At 40.5% G+C, this 21,996-nt stretch overlaps 1 protein-coding gene across 8 annotated transcripts in view; it reads left to right on the forward strand.

Annotated features, from left to right (window-relative positions):
• The window catches only part of SAMD11 (sterile alpha motif domain containing 11), a 240,511-nt gene that overhangs the window by 178,363 nt on the left and 40,152 nt on the right, over positions 1 to 21,996 (forward strand). For all 8 annotated transcript variants that reach the window (XR_010793141.1, XM_066606881.1, XM_066606878.1 and 5 more), the window contains exon 6: positions 18,133 to 18,225. Coding sequence is in view for 7 of the 8 variants with exons in the window: in XM_066606881.1 (XP_066462978.1) it covers positions 18,133 to 18,225 (93 nt within the window). In the remaining variant the exon portion in view is untranslated. The remainder of the gene's footprint in view (positions 1 to 18,132; positions 18,226 to 21,996) is intronic.

A 21,996-nucleotide genomic window follows, 5' to 3' on the forward strand; every position in this document is an offset into this window, starting at 1 on the left:
TTGAAATCCACAATGTATGAACACATCCTTATGAGGAAAGTCCTTGTTATGGAGCAATAATAAAAAAAAGAAGACAATGTCAAAACCTAGTGGAACCATCATAGGTGCCACTTTTGTCATATTGAAGTTCTTGATTGTGGGACTGTTTAGTTCCTCATTCCTCTAGGGTTGACTCAGCTACACCCTCCTCTCCTCTCTCTGTCAGTCACACGAAGCCTGGAGTCCTAAACCATGCCATTTCATGTTTAGGACCGCTAGTTCCTCCAATATTTAGTTGTTACTTTTCCTTATGTTAAAGGGAACCTGTCATGTTGAACATCGTGTCTGATCTGCAGACAGCATGTTACAGAGCAGGAGGAGCTGAGCAGATTAATAGTTTTGTCGGAAAAGATTCAGTATAACTTTTATTTTATTCATTGAACTCCCTGCTCTTTCTAAGCTTAGGAGTCCAGTGGGCGGTCCTATCTCTGATTGCCAGTTATTTTTATATGTACACTAGGGCTCCTTTTACACAGAGTGCACACGTTCCAGTAGCAGTGGTTATCGTTCAGGTTCGTACAGTACAACAATTTTTTTTTAATACTTGTTCTGTGTAAAAGGGCATTTAAAGTCCCTTTACACGAGACTACTGTCGCTGCTGTGCTTTCACACAGGAGCGAAAATTGTTCTGTGAATGGATGCGTAGCGCATTGGAGATCTCTTCCGTCCGCCTGCCTCCATTCACTGCAAACAGGCTGTTGCCCAAAGATTGAGCTAAAAACTAAGTAACTCCACAACTATTCGATTTGTTGCTCAGTGCCCTGCAAGCGGCCACTTGTACATGGGACGACTATCGCTTTTTTTTGTTTCCAGCTATATTTGGGCGATAGTCACCCCACATAAAGGGACCTTTTATACAAGAAAAACTGTGAATCCTGAGTTGGCCCGCCCACTGGACTCCTAAGCATGGATTTAAATGAATAAAATACAAGTTATACTGAATCTTTGATAGTATATATCAATCTGCTCAGTAAATCTGCTCTATAACATAATGCTGCCCGCTAAATGGGGCTGGTTCCCTTTAAAGCTGAACGAGTCCCCTTGAGATGTTTTTCTATCTTGCCTTTCATGTGCCACCGCTCCCCTCATTTTACTGACACAGTAGTAGATGGGCTAACGGGCATTCATCTTTTTCCAGTGCCGACAGTAACGTATACGTGTTTTTGCATGCGGTTACATTTTTTCTCTCTCCTATATATCTGTTTTCCCTGGACTGCTGCACAAAGTCGCACAGAGGTCTTAAACTCAGATATCCGTGTGACATCAGGGCTATGAGATGTGGGCATGAAAGCAGCGAGTTTTTAGTGGGGGAGGGTGGAAGGCCAGAGGGAGGCAGGGGAAGCGGCGCACACTGATAACATCTAATTGCTATATTGATCTGTCTTGGAGCCAGTGTGAGAGCCGGAGGGTGATTGAGATGTGTATCCCCTTCCTATTCAGATGCCGTGGACTGGCAGATATTATTCATTTACCTCTGACTCTGCTGTAATAATATGAGAACAAAGAACTAAACTGCCAGACTACTGTTCTGCAGAGCTTACGCTTCAGTATGGCTGTGAAGCATACTGTAGCTGCTTGCTTCATAATTACGGATGCATGAAGATTGCTTTTGTAATGCACACTGATATATGGGATTTTAGCTGCAATTTGCTGAACACTGAGCTAGATAGAAGAGATAGATAGAAGAGATAGATAGAAGAGATAGATAGAAGAGAGAGATAGAAGAGAGAGATAGAAGAGAGAGATAGAAGAGAGAGATAGAAGAGAGAGATAGAAGAGAGAGAGAGATAGAAGAGAGAGAGAGATAGAAGAGAGAGAGAGATAGAAGAGAGAGAGAGATAGAAGAGAGAGAGAGAGATAGAAGAGAGAGAGAGATAGAAGAGAGAGAGAGATAGAAGAGAGATAGAAGAGAGAGATAGAAGACCATAGATAGGGGGAAGAGGGGGAGAGGGGAAGAAGGGGAGAGGGGAGGGGGAGGGGAGAGGGGGAGAGAGAGAGAGAGAGGGGGGAGAGAGAGGGAAGAGAGAGGAGGAGGGGAGAGAGGCGGAAGCGAGAGAGAGGGGGAAGCGAGATGGGTAAAAGAGAGGGATGGATGGATAGATAGATGGGTAAAAGAGATGGATGGATAGATAGATGGGTAAAAGAGATGGATGGATAGATAGATGGGTAAAAGAGATGGATGAATGAATAGATAGATGGGTAAAAGAGATGGATGAATGAATAGATAGATGGGTAAAAGAGATGGATGAATGAATAGATAGATGGGTAAAAGAGATGGATGAATGAATAGATAGATGGGTAAAAGAGATGGATGAATGAATAGATAGATGGGTAAAAGAGATGGATGAATGAATAGATAGATGGGTAAAAGAGATGGATGAATGAATAGATAGATGGGTAAAAGAGATGGATGAATGAATAGATAGATGGGTAAAAGAGATGGATGAATGAATAGATAGATGGGTAAAAGATAGATGGATGAATAGATAGATGGGTAAAAGATAGATGAATGAATAGATAGATGGGTAAAAGAGATGGATGAATGAATAGATAGATGGGTAAAAGAGATGGATGAATGAATAGATAGATGGGTAAAAGAGATGGATGGATGACTAGATAGATTGGTAAAAGAGATCGATGGATGGGTAAAAGAGATGGATGGATGGATAGATAGATAGATGGGTAAAAGGGATGGATGGATAGATAGATAGATGGGTAAAAGAGATGGATGGATAGATAGATAGATGGGTAAAAGAGATGGATGGATAGATAGATGGGTAAAAGAGATAGATGGATGACTAGATAGATGGGTAAAAGAGATAGATGGATGACTAGATAGATGGGTAAAAGAGATAGATGGATGGATAGATGGGTAAAAGAGATAGATAGATGGATGGATAGATGGGTAAAAGAGATAGATGGATGAATAGATAGATAGATAGATAGATAGATAGGTAAAAGAGATAGATGGATGAATAGATAGATGGGTAAAAGAGATAGATGGATGAATAGATAGATGGGTAAAAGAGATAGATGGATGGATAGATAGATGGGTAAAAGAGATAGAAGAGATAGATGGGTAGAAGAGATAGATGGGTAAAAGAGATAGATGGGTAAAAGAGATAGATGGGTAAAAGAGATAGATGGGTAAAAGAGATAGATGGGTAAAAGAGATAGATGGGTAAAAGAGATAGATGGATAGATAGATGGGTAAAAGAGATAGATGGGTAAAAGAGATTGATGGATAGATAGATAGATGGGTAAAAGAGATAGATGGGTAAAAGAGATAGATGGATGAATAGATAGATGGGTAAAAGAGATAGATGGATGAATAGATAGATGGGTAAAAGAGATAGATGGATGAATAGATAGATGGGTAAAAGAGATAGATGGATGACTAGATAGATGGGTAAAAGAGATAGATGGATGACTAGATAGATGGGTAAAAGAGATAGATGGATGACTAGATAGATGGGTAAAAGAGATAGATGGATGACTAGATAGATGGGTAAAAGAGATAGATGGATGAATAGATAGATGGGTAAAAGAGATAGATCGATCGATAGATAGATAGATGGGTAAAAGATAGAAGAGATAGATGGGTAAAAGACAGAAGAGATAGATGGGTAAAAGATAGAAGAGATAGATGGGTAAAAGATAGATGGATGAATAGATAGATAGATGGGTAAAAGAGATAGATGGATGAATAGATAGATAGATGGGTAAAAGAGATAGATGGATAGATGGGTAAAAGAGATAAATGGATGGAGAGATAGATGGATGAATAGATAGATAGATGGGTAAAAGAGATAGAAGAGATAGATGGGTAAAAGAGATAGATGGGTAAAAGAGATAGATGGGTAAAAGAGATAGATGGGTAAAAGAGAAGAGATAGATGGGTAAAAGAGAAGAGATAGATGGGTAAAAGAGATTGATGGATAGATAGATAGATGGGTAAAAGAGATAGATGGATGAATAGATGGGTAAAAGATAGATGGATGAATAGATAGATGGGTAAAAGATAGATGGATGAATAGATAGATGGGTAAAAGATAGATGGATGAATAGATAGATGGGTAAAAGATAGATGGATGAATAGATAGATAGATGGGTAAAAGAGATAGATGGATGAATAGATAGATAGATGGGTAAAAGAGATAGATGGATAAATGGATAGATGGGTAAAAGAGATAAATGGATGGAGAGATAGATGGATGAATAGATAGATGGGTAAAAGAGATAGAAGAGATAGATGGGTAAAAGAGATAGATGGGTAAAAGAGAAGAGATAGATGGGTAAAAGAGAAGAGATAGATGGGTAAAAGAGAAGAGATAGATGGGTAAAAGAGAAGAGATAGATGGGTAAAAGAGAAGAGATAGATGGGTAAAAGAGATTGATGGATAGATAGATAGATGGGTAAAAGATAGATGGATGAATAGATAGATGGGTAAAAGATAGATGGATGAATAGATAGATGGGTAAAAGATAGATGGATGAATAGATAGATGGGTAAAAGAGATAGATGGATGAATAGATAGATGGGTAAAAGATAGATGGATGAATAGATAGATGGGTAAAAGAGATAGATGGATGAATAGATAGATGGGTAAAAGAGATAGATGGATGAATAGATAGGTAAAATAGATAGATGGATGAATAGATAGATGGGTAAAAGAGATAGATGGATGAATAGATAGATAGATGGGTAAAAGAGATAGATGGATGAATAGATAGATAGATGGGTAAAAGAGATAGATGGATGGATAGATAGATGGGTAAAAGAGATAGAAGAGATAGATGGGTAGAAGAGATAGATGGGTAGAAGAGATAGATGGATGAATCGATAGATGGGTAAAAGAGATAGATGGATGAATCGATAGATGGGTAAAAGAGATAGAAGAGATAGATGGGTAGAAGAGATAGATGGGTAAAAGAGATAGATGGGTAAAAGAGATAGATGGGTAAAAGAGATAGATGGGTAAAAGAGATAGATGGATGAATAGATGGGTAAAAGAGATAGATGGATGAATAGATAGATGGGTAAAAGAGATAGATGGATGAATAGATAGATGGGTAAAAGAGATAGATGGATGAATAGATAGATGGGTAAAAGAGATAGATGGATGAATAGATAGATGGGTAAAAGAGATAGATGGATGAATAGATAGATGGGTAAAAGAGATAGATGGATGAATAGATAGATGGGTAAAAGAGATAGATGGATGGATAGATAGATGGGTAAAAGAGATAGATGGATGGATAGATAGATGGGTAAAAGAGATAGATGGATGGATAGATAGATGGGTAAAAGAGATAGATGGATGAATAGATAGATGGGTAAAAGAGATAGATGGATGAATAGATAGATGGGTAAAAGAGATAGATGGATGAATAGATAGATGGGTAAAAGAGATAGATGGATGAATAGATAGATGGGTAAAAGAGATAGATGGATGAATAGATAGATGGGTAAAAGAGATAGATGGATGAATAGATAGATGGGTAAAAGAGATAGATGGATGAATAGATAGATGGGTAAAAGAGATAGATGGATGAATAGATAGATGGGTAAAAGAGATAGATGGATGAATAGATAGATGGGTAAAAGAGATAGATGGATGAATCGATAGACGGGTAAAAGAGATAGATGGATGAATCGATAGATGGGTAAAAGAGATAGATGGATGAATCGATAGATGGGTAAAAGAGATAGATGGATGAATAGATAGATGGGTAAAAGAGATAGATGGATTAATAGATGGGTAAAAGAGATAGATGGATGAATAGATAGATGGGTAAAAGAGATAGTTGGATGAATAGATAGATGGGTAAAAGAGATAGATGGATGAATAGATAGATGGGTAAAAGACATAGAAGAGATAGATGGATGAATAGATGGGTAAAAGAGATAGATGGATGAATAGATAGATGGGTAAAAGAGAAAGATGGATGAATAGATAGATGGGTAAAAGAGATAGATGGATGAATAGATAGATGGGTAAAAGAGAAAGATGGATGAATAGATAGATGGGTAAAAGAGATAGATGGATGAATAGATAGATGGGTAAAAGAGATAGATGGATGAATAGATAGATGGGTAAAAGAGAAAGATGGATGAATAGATAGATGGGTAAAAGAGAAAGATGGATGAATAGATAGATGGGTAAAAGAGATAGATGGATAGATAGATGGATGAATAGATAGATAGATGGGTAAAAGAGATAGATGGATGAATAGATAGATGGGTAAAAGACAGATGGATGAATAGATAGATGGGTAAAAGAGATAGATGTATAAAAGATAGATAGATGGATAAAAGAGATAGATAGATAGATAGATGGGTAAAAGATAGATGGATGGATAGATGGGTAAAAGAGATAGAAGAGATAGATGGATGGGTAAAAAAGAGAGATAGATCGATGGATGTGTAAAAGAGATAGATGTGTAAAAGAGATAGATGGGTAAAAGAGAGAGATGGGTAAAAGAGATAGTTAGATGGGTAAAAGAGATAGTCAGATAGATGGGTAAACTAGATAGATGGGTAAACTAGATAGATGGGTAAACTAGATAGATGGGTAAACGAGATAGATGGGTAAACGAGATAGATGGGTAAACGAGATAGATGGGTAAAAGAGATAGATGGGTAAACGAGATAGATGGGTAAACGAGAAAGATGGATAGATAGATGGGTAAACGAGATAGATGGGTAAACGAGATAGATGAATAGATAGATGGGTAAAAGAGATAGATGAATAGATAGATGGATAGGTAAAAGAGATAGTGTATATGTAAAGAAGTCTGCCAATTCTAAAAGCAAATGGTATGATTTGTATTGTGCCATATACAAGCAGGTCCATTTAAGTTTTCATATTAATGAAACATTAGTATTTGTTCCCACAAGTCTACTACTGGTATATTCGCTTATTTGTTTGTCTCATACATATATGAGTACACAGATTGTCATCACTTACATTGGGCCATGTCTTCAAGGGGGCTCACAATCTATACTCTCCTATTAATGTTTTTGGACTGTATAAAGAATATGTCAGAATTTTCTGTAACAATAGTCCGTTACACATTCACCTCCAGTACTTAAAACGTCCAAAATATATACAAAACTTACTCAAGTAACAATCCATAATATGTTCTGTAGTGTGTCAGCTACATGTCCATTTGTATAATCTATACTCTGGATTCTATCAGCAAGTTAATGAAGATCTATTTACGCCGGAGTTTCATCGGCATGCATTATATCTGTAATTTTCTAATCCACAATTTGTTTCTCCTAAATGTTTAAAAAATGGATAAGACACAAGGATCTTGTCTAATTACTGAGTGGCTGTAATTCTGTATTTGCTTGTTGTGTCCTCTGTTATTGGCTCAGGTACTGGACTATAATGACTACCTGGAAGAGCGGATAAGGTCTCGCTGTTCCAAGAAGCTTCCATTTGCAAATTACATAGTGTCTAGTCAGTCATCGAGCTTCTGGTTCATTAGAAGTGTCTAATAAATATCCAATACAGAATAACAGATTTTCACCTGTAAGAAACTATTGTTTTTCTATCACATTACACATTTTAAGTACAATATTAGGTTATTGGTTATATCAGATAATGTCTTCAGATCAGTTAGGCCAGATTTCGTGATTACAAACCAAAAATACATAATCTCAAGCCCCCAATGTTATGTGGAATGTTTTTATTCCAACATGAGGGAAGTTTCTGAGATGAGATCTCATGGAACCCGGCTCTTATAAAGGGGTTATCCCAAATTGTAAAGTTATCCCTTATCCACAGGATGGGGGATAACTTTATGATCAATGGGGGTCTCACTGCTTGAGATCCCTGCCAATCCTGAGAATGGGGGTCTTGTGTTCTCTTCACTGCAGGCTTACTGCACCCCCTGCAATGAGGAGGAGGTTGAATGTAGTGGTGGCCAACCATGTGTGGTGCCCCTCTATTTGCTTTTAATAGAACTACCAGAGATAGCAGAGTACAAGCGTTTTGCAATTTCCATCAGCCCCATTGAAATGAATAGAGAGGTGGCCGTTCATCTGTGGCCAGCACTCTTCTGTCTGACGTCAGTACGGTTGGGTGAAATGACACAAGAGAAGGACACAAGACCCCTGTTTACAGGATCGGCGAGGGTCTCGGCTGTGAGACGCCAATCGATCATAAAGTTATCCCTATCCTGTGGATCGGGGATAATTTAAGATTTTGGGATAGCTTCTTTAAAGCTAGAAAACCCTTCAGACTACAGTGGCATTTCCAATCGTGACAGCTAAGTGGGTGTTACATCCCTTTCCGCACAAATAAAAAAGTTCTCCGAGATCAATTGGAAGACGCATCCAAGTTGGGGGTGTTATCAGTTTTGGGCTTTGTGGTAAGGCACCACGGTCCTCAGTACTTGAAATGAAAGTAATTTGTCTGTATAGGTGCCATTCACATCATAAAATGGACTGTACCTCCTAATGGTAGTAGCAGGCTGCTGATATCTTTAAAAGTGTGTGTATATGCTCTTCATATAATTTTTTAAGGGGGAGGGTTAACTGCGTCTTATTAAAGAGACCCAAAAGGTGTACGGAGACTTTATTTTCAGGCAATGCTCCATGGGGAAAAAGTTTGCAAATTGACACTTGTCAGCCAAATCAGACAGTCCTCCAAAACTCGTCTGTAGATGCTGTTAGGGGGATTCTTGCGTATTTTACTTTATTCATATATGTAGGGCCTACTTATTCTATACAACTGTACATGGATTGTCATCACCCATTGTCTCCCAGTCTACATTCTACTCTAACCCATCAGTGTGATTTGGGGGACATGCAAACTTCATGCAGATAGATGTTAGCCTTGGCTAGATTTGAACATAAACCCCCCCCAGCTGGATAAGGCAGCAGTGCTATAAAACTATTGAGCCACCGTGCTTGTATATAAATTCTCATTGCACCTAGTTCTAGCCATTAAGGAATTTGCTGACCTAAATTTGACCACAGACAGATTTTTCCGCCTGATCCAGTGATTGCGCTGTTAACCGGGCTGTGAATGGGGCTGCTAACAAGCGATGATTACAGTCGCTCAGAAGAGATTTGCATCAAGATTATGTAAATTTCTGAGCAATTTTCAGAAATTCTTATCTTTTCTTTTACAGAAAGGGAGGGATCATACTGTTTTTTCACCAGCGGGCAGATGTCTTACCCACAGTCTGGTTCAGGCATGGTACAGAGGAAACCACATGAACCATCCTGACTAGATTTCCCTGCATCTCTGTGCACCAGGGAAATGTTGTGTGAGCAGAAAGTGCCTGTTATCTGTAGGAAGGATGAGATTAGCAGGTGATAAGACTCAAGGTGCAGTGCTGGCTGGAGCTCAGAGGTTTTATCTGGAGAGAGAGAGGGATGAGCCAGCACAAGGCTCACTTTAATCTTAATTGGAGAAGACATACAAAGGGATGAGGCAGCCCAGGCTTCCTGACAAAGGCAGGCCAGAAAGCTGCAGGTTTGCACATTAAACACAGATTTAGAAGCCTCTTTAAGCGGCTCGAGGTGTCTCTGTAAACAAGCACAATCCTGGCCATCCACTTTAGCTAATTCGCCCTGCCCAGAGGGGGAGAGAGACACTGCACCTGCCCTCCTCCCCTGCCTCACATGCCCTTTCTCTTATGGCCCTGTGTTCGCAGATACATGTCTCTTTAACCCCGGCTTCTCTGCAATCCACACGGCGGATCTTTTGCAATTCTGGTAATATGCTGGCTTGTCAATTGCCATGAAATGTGTGTATATGAGGTAGCTGTCATTTGTTTTAGCTCTTTTTTCCTGTAACTTTTCTTTAAATTCAGATTTTCACTTTTTTTTTTGTCTGTTTTTGAATCTTTTTAATTTGCAGGTAGCGCATGTATTTATTAACATTATGGATGTTTTGGTATTTAGCCATGTGATAGTAAATATATATATATTTTTATTTTGTTTTTATATTTTGCTTGCAAATACTGATTGCATCCACATATGAATGTTTGTTAGGTGAGAATGTGTAAGTTTTGGAATACTTTGCCACACTGTTACTTTTGTATGGAGCGTGCCTGGAATAGATTAATATGAAGTGTGATATATTTTTAGAGAATCATTGTTTTTTCTTGTACCGTGAAAGGGTTAATAGGCAGGATATCCTGGTCTCACCTGTTAGACATAGTGGCACAGAGTGTTTGCTTGATGTTGAATTAGGCGGCACGTGATAACCTGAGGTCCAAGGACATGGCATACTGTCATTAGTGCAGAAAGGGAGGGAGATCCTGTGACCCGGTCTGTTGCCACCCTCTGTTATGTGCTGTATCTGTATCAACAGAGCAGTAATGCTGTTTTTATTCTGACCTTTAATAAGAAAATGATTTCACAGAGTTCTTGCAGGCCCCTGTGCTTTTGGGCATTTTAAAGGCACACTAGAAATGCTTAACAAGGGAGCACAACTGTGTCCCAGAAGGGTGACAGGTTCCCTTTAAACAACAGTGGTCAGGTCTCCACTTATCCTAGGTCAGCCATACAAACTTTTCCTGCGTGATTTTGGCATTTGGTCAAAGTAATGTTTCATACAGCTGCATGAAGGCCTCTTTAATCCAAGCATTGGAACCCACTGGATGATAAAAGAGAAGAACAGTTACGATTAGTGCAAGTACATTTTTTACTTATGGACTTGACATTTGCGCTCCGAATTTTGCATTCTAGAAAGAATTGAAAGACTCTATTGTAATATATGATGCCCATGTTAAAGTGATCCACTCTTAGTGTGATTATTGTAGTCACAGAATAGCATAGCATTGGTATAGAGATACAGCAACTGACATGTTCAAGTTTGATTGTCAGCTCTTCGGCTTTAGGAGGACTTGTATGGATGAGCAGCTCATATCTGTGTGCAATCAGCGTGACAGGAATTCAGGATTCACCTGGCTCCTGTATATGCAGCTGCACGACAGGCCGTGAAAAGCTTCGCTCGCTGCACACAAGAAAGTGAAGTGTAGACACGCTGACAGGGGTGAAGTTGGCTGTGAAAAATTGAGACCGAGTGAGTGGTAAAAGGAGACAGTCACAGCAGGAAGAGTGAAAAGCAGAATTATAGTGAGGGCGGCAGAAAGGATATCTGTAGTACATACACTCATAAAGTTTTCGTAATTGAGCAACCTGAGAAAATGTTGTGTGCCGCGAGCTAGGCAGTCATGATAGAAGCCATGAAGGTTTCCAAGATATGAGAAAGATTAGAAAGTTTCCGCTGACGGCCTGGGCCTCCACTGTGATTGGGACTGGTGCTGACAACAGAGGGGTGTGTAGGGACTTGTTTTGTGGTTGGGTCTCAGAGGTTTGCATGGTGTAGGGTGACTACACATGCATCTGAGCTTGTCATCCTGCTCGTCTCTCTGAAGCCCTCTTCAGGTTAGTAACTGAATGATAACTTGTCTGTGGAGCCATAAGGCCGTGTCATTTACATCACTCTTGTTTTGGCTTCTTCACCTCTTTTTTTTTCTGGGCTTCTTGCAGGTCACAGTATAGACTGCTTCTTGGGTGTGCTTTGCTGTCAGCAAATGATAAAGTGAAATATAAACATGAGCCTTGTACTTCCACGATGTAATCACTTCCTTTCCTCATGCATTAGGACCACCCTAAACTTCAACCGTCTTTTATCCACATGCATCACCTGTTTTCTATGTTGAAGTGATATTACGTTATACTCCCCTACAGTACATACAGTATAAACGCGATTTAAAAAAAAAAGTTTTTCTACAGTTTCAAGTGAATTGCGTCTATAGTCACACCAGTCTTCAGACATGTAGGGTTATTTTTGTAACAGACGGATAATGAGGGATTTGACTATATGGAACAATCTACAGAGGGAGGTGTTTTATCTTGACTCTCAATTTGTAGGGTGTAATGTCTATCCATATTATAGCCTGTATAACTTTATGAAACTTCCTCACCACCACAATAACAGCGGAATCTATTAAATTAATCATGAGACTAAGATGCATCACAACTGTAGTGTAGATTACATTAATTACTCATATTATATACATTGGAGATCTTTAAAGGCCCCCATACAAATTAGACCAGATGGCTTTTGCATGTGCATGGGGGCTTCCCCAAACATGGAGTAAACAAGGTTCGGGAAATTGAATTTCAAACACCTGAACTTTTTGTTCTTTCTGGAGACAAGTCACCTGCTAGAGGGAGAAATATTTTTTGTCCAAACACTCAGTCATTGAAGGTGTATGGGCACCTTAAGATACAGTAGGCAGAGGAAGCAGACAAGTTGTGGACTTCTGTCTGTAATCTTATTGTTGAGCAGTATAGTAGAGCCCAGCACAAATCCATTTGTTCTACACCTATACACTGCCCATACCTGCATTTTAGATCTTACCCTTCACTGCTTGCACCCATACTTGAATCCTGTATTGCATATATTCAAAATCTGCTTTTCCTTGTGAACGAAAAATGTAGAATTCTCAATGTAACTTTACCCTACAACCTGAACCCATTCATCTTTATCTATACGATGCCTATTCCTATCCCACAATATATAAAACTATGTGTAGTCACCCTCTCTGTACGCTGGCTTGGCTGCTGACACGTGGTAATACATTGCCTTCAACTATGTATCTAATATGGATAAGATATATTTATGTGTATTGTCCTCCTATGGTATCTTTTTGCCTTATTTTGTGACTTTCCCAGGATACGTCCCTTGTGCCCCATATCTACGATTATTATTATTTCCTCCATTTTTGCTGCCTCCCTGCCTCCTCTTGTATGTTTCTTTCCACCTCCTCCTTTCCTCTTCCCAGGTCCTCATGAAGAAGACAGTTTGAAAGCTTTCCGCTTTGCTCTGGGCAGAGTCTCGGCTCTTGGAGCCAATCAGTGGCAGCTCTTCAGCCCCAGTGGGGCTCGGCAAACATTAGATCAATAAGTTATTAGCACCATTCTGTCAGCTGTAATGTGGAGATTGATTGTGCGGGAGCCCTGGTTTGCTGGCTGACACTTCCGCAGCCTGATGAAGATGACAGATTAAGGGAATAAGAGAAAGGAATTAAGAAATCTGTGCCGTCAGATGTGTCATGGACAGGAGACACGGTGGCCCCATGATCTGTGGCTCATACCAAGCTCTGGATTGTGCACTTTGGGGCGCTTAACACAGTGATGGGCTCAGTGGCATAGCTCTCTAAAGTCAGTGTGGTTAAGTGCTGCCTCATTAGCTGGGCACAGGCATGATGTGCTGCTGCCGCCTTCTAATGCTTGCTCCCGCAGCTGTGTTTGCCCTGCAGGTTGCTCCTTAATAGCACAGAGAGCTCCATAGAGAGCGCAAGGAAAGGAAACACGGTTGTAAAAAGAAACAGGCAGTGAGAGGAAGGGGAGAGGCGGCGGAGTTTAGATCAAGGGAAAAAATGAAAAAGGATACGGGAATTGAAGGAGACGAGAAAAATAAAAGGCAAAACAGAAATTGTATGTGGAAGGAATAATGAACGCATCTAATAGAAAGACTGTGTAGAGCAGGGACACTGCCGGCTGGATAATTATTACATTCGGCCAAAATTCAGAAGTGTCTGATGAAGTAATGTAATGACACTGCCCCCAATTTGCCGGCTGTCCCCATTTTTCGCAGTTATAACAGAATAAAACTACGGTGATCCCCAATATGGGGCTTCCTCTGTAATAACAAGCCATGATTGTACTACCAACTTAGTAAGAAAGTTGTATGAATTTTCTCCCAGGTGGAAATGATCAGTTATCCTATTTGCACTTTGTAGATGGACACCATTATGCTTACCCCCTTTTTTTGAAAGTCTATAATTTTCTGGACTAGGTAGAAAATAACATTGTCATTAATATACAGATTTTGCTGTTTATTGTTTTGGGGTTGTCCAAGTTTAAATAAACAAGGGTCATTTTTGATCCACAGAAACAGCGCCACTCTTGTTCATGGGCTGTGTCTGGTATTGCAGCTCCACCACATTCACTTGATTATCAGACACAGTCTATGGACAAGAGTGGCGCTGCTCCTGGAGGGTGGGGATAAGATAATATGGCGTATGATCTGGTTTCAGATTTTTTTTAAGGGTCTATTCACATGGTTTTTGCTGCTTCACCGAGACCCATGCAGCAAAAATACATGTGTTTTTATCACAAATTGCAGCGGTTTGTCAGATTTAATGAGCCCTACCTGCGGTAAAACTGTGTGTGATCCAGGGCACATGGCAAGAAATGCACTCCAACAGCACTGTGTGAATAGAGCCTTACTCCTTAGGACAAGTGTATCACCTATAAGTTGAGTGCAACACTGTTTCGATTGAATTAGTAGAATATTTCAAATATTCTATCAGCTTCCTAATAGAAGTTACTTTACCCTTTACATTACTGGGTAAATTGACAACTGGTATTTCTAGACTTTCACACTGGCAGCATAAAGTAGTGATTGTGCTATTTTTTAAATATAACTCGAAACAAAATCTCAGCTGCTACATAGATGGCGGTTTTAAATGGCAAGAACCAGTTTTTCACCATTTCAATCGAAGTCTGGAGAAGGCGCATCCATTGGAGAGGTTTATTCCTAATTGAATGCTTTCCCGTATCTGCAATCTGTGCACCAACCTTTGGCTTATCTCGCAGGCAGCCATAAGGCTTACGCAGTAACAAACACAGAGCATAGCTGCACAACAGCTTCTCGTAGGGTTCAGTGTAAGCATTATTCATCCGTGGATGGCACGCCGTGCTCATGGGTGAGCGTGAAGCGTAGGGAACACGGCTACAGATCTAATGAAGAAAATATGAAGGATAATCAATTTACTTTTATACTCTGGACTGTTAAATTGAAGGGCAATTCCTTATAAATTAAAGTCAGCAGTAAATTTGTCTTTGAGTTGTTAAATTCTATTTAGCCCTGTCTTAATAAAAATCATTCTTGGCTCATTCGCAACTCGTTACGTGTAAACCAAGATTGTTCACATTCACAGTGAATTACTGAATGATCGAGCGAAGAATATTCCAACAATGTATCTGCATGTATAAACTGGCTGCACGAGCGAGCGCTGTCATCTTTCGCCCATGCGAACAATTTCTCGCTCCGTGGAGTCATATGCGTGTTTGGGAAACCTTGGGAATGACGGGCAATGTGATCAAGGTCACAACTTACACCAAGCTCTCAAGATTCCTGACTATTGATAGGGGATTAGGACTTGTATTAATGCATAATTAATCACATCTACTATTAAGAAGTGTGGTGAAGCTGGATGGCCCCTGTGGTTGGCATCACATATTGGTATGAATAAGGAATGGATGAAGGAAGAGGACTCAAACTCCAGGCTTTATTTGAAGGAGCAGGGGATACTCTGTAGGCTGGACCTGGAAGACTAATTATGCCTACAGACCCAGGGTTCAGGAGAAAGCAATATGTCGGTCATATGTGTCGTGAAATCAGATGAATTAACATCAGAGTTGACGTTCTTCAATATCCATATCGATTTAGTGCATCTCCCCATCATATTTTCATCCTGCTGGAACATTGAGTAATGTCGTGAGTAATGTAAGCTTTCTTCTGCCCTCTAATCCTACATTGCCGGCCTCCCAAACATACTCATGTGGCAATGCGAGGGCCAATTCCGTAAATCATTGTAGAGATCTGGGCCGGTGCTTCTGGTAGCAGAGCCAGAGCCTACCCCTATCCCACACACATCTGCTCTACTGCAAGCCAATAAACACAAGCTGTTAGGAGACTACATCCTGAGCACAAAGCGGGAATGTGCGCACATCAAGGTGTGCGGAGCGTTATGTAGCCGTACACTACATGCAAAAATACAGTCTGAATGAATATATTAGTTAACCTATCGGAATACCAAAATATAAAACAATTCAGCCAGCCTTCCTTTATATTAAAGGTATATTGCATTAAATAAATGAAGTTGAAGGAGGTCAGGAACGTTCTGTTTCCATGTCTATACAAGAGTAATCCATGTCAATGTGTCCTTAATCGGGTCCTTTCACTAATATTTTGTCTCAACATACCATAAATGCCTCCAATAACCTAGTTGGCCATTTTTGAGTCTATGGACAGCTTCTTTGGTCACTCATGTTGCATAGAGGAAAGCAGATAGAACACCCAGTTGATAGTCCACATATGAATTAAGTATGCAAACTCCACCTTGTAAAACCTATAGATGGGCTATACAGAGATGCAATGACTAATCAAGTTACACTAGAAGGAGCTATTCAGCTCCACGTACAAAAACTTCATCTGTATAGGGTTTATCTTTGGATATGTCTTTTGTACCGGGGCCAAGGAGTTTCCAGTTTTTTGAGGCCTCTTTAACAATGAGCTTATTGGAGACAGGTCTACGTCACGAGGCCCCATCTGTCTCCAAATATTCCCATTGACACCATTCTTATGTGTGTGGCCTGGAAATTGCAGTTATTCATAATTGTACTGTGTATATGACAGGTCAGACTTAGTGCGGAGCCGGTGCCTATTACAGAAGCGTCTTTAGTATTAGAGGCATTCATCATGAGCCGTGCAACGGTCTAAGAATATGTCGCAGCCATTGCTCAGATTAATGACATTCTGCTATAGCGGCACAACCCGTCCCTACGACGGTATTGTGTGCGCACGGATGGCGAGGAGAGGGAAGCGTCTCTGTTTATGTTTGTCAGGAGCGGGTGACTGTGTCTGTGTGTGGGTAGCTTCTGGCTCCCTCTTCAAGCCTGTAGGTTCCTGCCCTTCCTTGTCTGTAACGTTCCTGGCAGGAGCACACGCTGAAGGTTGAATGGCGATTTGCCAGTGTTTGTGTTTGCAGAATTCGTGACCGAGCACACTGTCTGTGACTTTGTACAAACTTTGCCTGTGCTTGTTTGTCTGCCCTTTTATGCCGCAAAAGAACTTTTATGAGACGCATGCCATAGACATGTCCAAATATTGCTTGCCAGTTACAGCCTTTTTTTTTTTTTAACCGTTTAACCTCAAGCATTTGAGGTTTAGAAATTAGAAACTTTAATTTGTCTATATGAAAAAGGGTGCTAGATATCTTTTTTTTTTTTAAATCCAAATTACTAAGGAGTACTGCACCTACAGGGTTAATTTTTTTTTTCTGCAAGCGTTCCAAAACAATAAGCAGAATTGCCATAAATCTAGTAATCGTGGCAAACACGTCTTCATTTATGCAGACACAGTAAGACGTTCTAATTGGCGTGCATTGTACATCGCTCATGCACAGCGAGCCCTTTCTCTGAAGGTAGCGTGCTCCTGTAAGATGCTGCATCTATTCTATAACAAGCTCTTGATAGATGAGAATTTGAAGCTTCCAATGACAGCCTGCCTCTTCCTTCCTGCCGTGTGCAGCAGTATCAGGCTCCCAGCCTCCCCCAGCCACATAATAGGAGGGTATTGATTGGAAATCTGTGCAGGGGGACGCTGTAATTGTATATTAGATATTTGCGTTGGCTCGCAGAGCTTCACTAATGCAAAAGAGTCTGACGTTTCCGTAGCATCCGCAAAGCAGAAGGGCAGAGAAGTGGAAGAGACAGGCAGGCAGAGGAGGCGAGACAGTTACGAAGGCAGAGAGACAGCCAAGGAGACGAGGAGAGAGGCAGGGAGCGCAGGGAATACTTAGACCAGGCGGCTGAGGGCTGTTGTATAGAAGCATTTGGAAAAGAGGTTGAGGAGAAAAGAATCTTCTTTGTAGTTGTTCAGCACCAGGGTTTGAAAGCTGTGGAAACACACAGGGGACAGATGATGAATCTCAGTAAGAATAACCTGCATTTAATATTTTTATGGCTCCAAATCATTTCATTGATTGCCTCCCTGGGTGAGCACAGGCTGACGTACCAGGCAGGGGGTAACTGAAATCACTCTTCTCTTAGTAGGTTCCCTGGCAGTGGGCTGATCGTCTGCTGCCTCACTTTAGGCTTTTTTATGTGTGTGTTTTTTATTTTTTTTTACATTTTTTTTATTTCCCCATTTCTCTAACTCCTTGGCATACATCCTGTCCCAGCTATGTAAAATCTAATTCTGTTGTGCTTGTTTACCGGACTTTATCTTACATTGTCTTTTGCTGTTCTTCTTCTTCTTCTAGATGACTTTTTAGGCAAGAAGCGAGAATGCTCTCCCAACAGTAACAGCGAGTGCCCACTGGAAAGCAAGAAAGCCAGAAGCGAGTCTCCGAAGGGTAAGTGGCACCCTGTGCGCTTCCTTAAAACTGATTGCATCAGGGGTGGGGGTGAGGGGGGGCTGTATGGCTTGTGGAGGGGCGTGGATGTAGGGGAGGGAGAGTTGTCAAGGTGATGTTTGTGGAGTGTCAAAGTGTAACAGGAGGGAGGAGGAGAAGGGCTACAGAGTGGATAAAAATGCCTCATTAGCCCACCCTTTCATTGCTATCAGGGACATCACTCCTCTGCGCCCTAATGATTTGCTCTGCATGCAGATGGGTGTTAATGAGGCGGCTAAAACTTTACATGATGTCAGCCCAGACATTAAGCCGTGATCCAATCCATCCCGAGCTGCCAACGAGAGACTGGATGAGGAAGGGCAGTGTCAGATTGAAAGGGCTCTTGGCAGCTGCTGCGCTCTGTGTGTGGGGCTACGGGTGAATTCTCGGTAGCGCTTCCCACCGCGTAGTCGTATTTTATTTATTTTCATTTTACTATAACTTTGAGATCTTAGGACTGATTCATCCATGAGGACAAGGACATGTAATTTTCCATTGAAGTAGGCCAAACTGAAGTTTAAGAATTTGCTTTAGGTCCTATTGCTAATTATTACTATTATGTATTTTTTACATTTAGTCTTTATAGACATAGACGTTCTAAAACTAGATGAAGTTTTCTCCGTTTGTTATTCCCAAAGGAACATCAAACTTTTTAGGTCTACCGCCAATTCATGTCTTGTGATTGTAACATTTAAGTGCTTTATTGACCTTTTTATGACTATATTTTTATTTTGCATTATCTACAAATATGTAACTTTGTTGTGAATGTATTTAAGTGGACAGGATGCCGGGGACGCTAGAAGTATGTTGTCTGTATATAAATAAGGCTCAAATTGATGCCTCGTATACGGTGTTACTGTTTTAGGGGTAAGACGGAAAGTAATGTTCGGATGCAGCTTGACCAAAATACACAAAAGGATGTTTACAGTAGTCCTTGCTTATATATCTATGGCAATTAGTTAATTTTTGATTGTATATAGTTCCAAAGGTAGCACTACTACACTCTCTAACACAACAGGAGTTGCTATATCTTCTGTAAGCTATAGGTAATTACAGATATAGAAAACAGTAAAAGGGTTTTCTACACAAAATACTATTGATGACCTATCCTCGTATAGGTCATTAATAGTTGATCGACTGGGATCCTGGATCCTGGCCTATCAGCTGATCAGGTGCTTGCTCGTGGTTCCGCAATACACAGGTCTGAGCAGAAGTTGCTGCTCCGACCCCTGCATAGTGGCCGACATTTGTAACTGCAGGCGCAGCTCTCATTGAAATCAATGGCATAGTCTGCAAAAACAGCAGAAATCTGACAGACCCCGTTATAAGTCAATGGGAAATGTATGCCTTCGTTTGAAAATGGATCCCTCATAGCTGCAATGGCTCCTTTAAGTACAGAATCCATGATAGAAGTGTGAACAGTCTCTTATACAGCTAGGACTAGAGAGGACTTTGGTATAGAAAGTGGAACTACAAGTACCATGTTAAAACATACTTGCAATTTAGGATGCGTTTTCAGAATAAGCTGCCATGTATTTACTTGAGGAATAATACTATATCTGGATCTGGCCCTTATATGAATTGTATCCTGAATTTTTCAACAGTTTTCTACTACTGTAGCTTCTATATCTAATTTTCAGTTCTCTCTGAGGTGGTGGGAGGAGACTTCTGCAATAATGGCTTCTATACACTGCACATGGAAAAATAATTCTGTTCCATATATCTCAGTAGCACACATAAAGACTTAACAGCATGGAAGACATTATACAACAATGATGAACAGTGTAGATGTGATTCCATTAGCTGCAATGCAGCAAATCACTTACCGTTAGCTGCAGCAGCGTCTGTGTGAGTCTCTCCTGTGCAGCAGCTTCCTTCTCCTCCTCTTCGCTCTATGAACCTCTATGGACAGCATGAATTATCACCCTCCTTTGAGATGGCCTTCACTTGACAACGAGTAGTGGACAGCAAATTAGAAGGAGGGGAGACTCCTAGTGGCTATCGCTTTAGAGTCTTTTTTTCAGCAAAACTTCATTTTAAATTGTAATTTGCACTTTTGCTAGTTATCACATTGGCTATCATATTAACACTAGTTGTATCAAAGTTTGACCATTTAAGATCCAACCCCCCCTCAAATCCTAGTTATGTAGTTGCTTGATTTTAAACATTTTCCTTACTGAACCATGGTGTTGGGATTTGAGGAACGCACGCTTGCCTAAGACCTCACAGTGGATAATTACACTGTGCTCAGAGCTGGGGTAGAAAATGTAGATGAAAAAAACAGCAATTAATTCTCTAAGCTTCTGTTCACGCTACCAAACAAAATTAATCAGAAATAATTAGTGTTTTTATTTTTGAAGTCTCTGTAGATTCCTTCCTTTGTTTTGAGGTCTCCTTGAATCTTTCTCATTATAAGACAGCCCTGGCACAGTGAACCCAGTTGGTGGCCTTGAAAGCTTTCAAGTTAACCCCTTAACTTCCAGACTACTATTGGGTAGCTTTGTCTGTTAAGACTTACTGCAGTATCTGTAGTTTAGAGAATAATCTCAATGTGGAAATGATGGTTGCAGACAGTATGACAGATTCAGCTCTGCTGCATCTACATTGATTAAATTAGCTTGGTTTATTTGATAATTTACTATCGCAACCTTTCTGATATACATTGCATTTTAAGTACTCATGTAACAAATTAAAATTACTTAACTAATTTATTACACTTGCTGTTGGGCCTCTTTCACATGGACGACAGCGATATCTCCGAGAGAAAATTTGCAACCGTGTTCTGTGCGAGATCGCGTTTTTGTGTCACTACAAAGTTGCATGACTTTGTAGCGCTCTTTTGCCAGTTTTTTTGGGGAGGGGGGAGATTTAGATATAAGCCCTACCCTGAAAATAAGCCCTGGCTGCATTAAAATAAGAACAAAAAAATATATTATACATCACCTAACAGGCGCAGTCCGCTCTGCCACACTTCTTCTCTGCAGCTCTGGCACAGTAACTTGCAGTTTTCAGCCAGCGCTTCCTGATCAGAGGTTCAAAAATCAGACCTGGCCCTGATTGGTTCTCGGGCACCGCGGCTCAGGCTCAGGCTATCACTGCAGCATTCAATAAACCAGTCACGGCCATCGCATTGAATGTCTGCTATTGGTTCATCAAGCACTGCAGTGATTGGCTGAGGCGCGGCACTCTAGAACAAATCGGAGCCAGTGCTTCCCGGAGGCGGGGATTTTGAACCTCCAAACCAGGAAGTGCTGGGGGAAAACTACTGACAAGTGTGCTGGAGCTTCAGAAGCAGATGTCTGACGGAGCGGAAAGCACCTGTTAGGTGATATATTGTTTTTTTTTATGTAGCTAGGGGTTATTTTAGAGACAATCAGTAGGACTTTCTACTGTAAAAGTTGCATTGCAACACGAATGAAAGCTCCATAGGAAAACATCGGCTACAAAACATCGAAATCGGGGCAATTTTCAGCATACCGCGATTTTGTATTCTCGCAACATAGCAGCCTGCAAAACATCGCTAATGTGAAAGAGCCTATTGGAAGACATGGGCTTGATGCTGCATCCGCATGGGCTACAAAATCTCGCTACAAAACATCACTCATATGAAAGAACCTATTAGGACCCACGAGCTTCACATTGTAGTGATGATGTTATAGCCCATGCGGATGCAGCCTAACATACATGCGATTTGTAGCACTGTCGCATTGCAAGAAAATTGTGCAATTTAAT

Source organism: Eleutherodactylus coqui, chromosome 6 (assembly GCF_035609145.1).
Source record: "Eleutherodactylus coqui strain aEleCoq1 chromosome 6, aEleCoq1.hap1, whole genome shotgun sequence".
Lineage (NCBI taxonomy): Eukaryota > Metazoa > Chordata > Amphibia > Anura > Eleutherodactylidae > Eleutherodactylus > Eleutherodactylus coqui.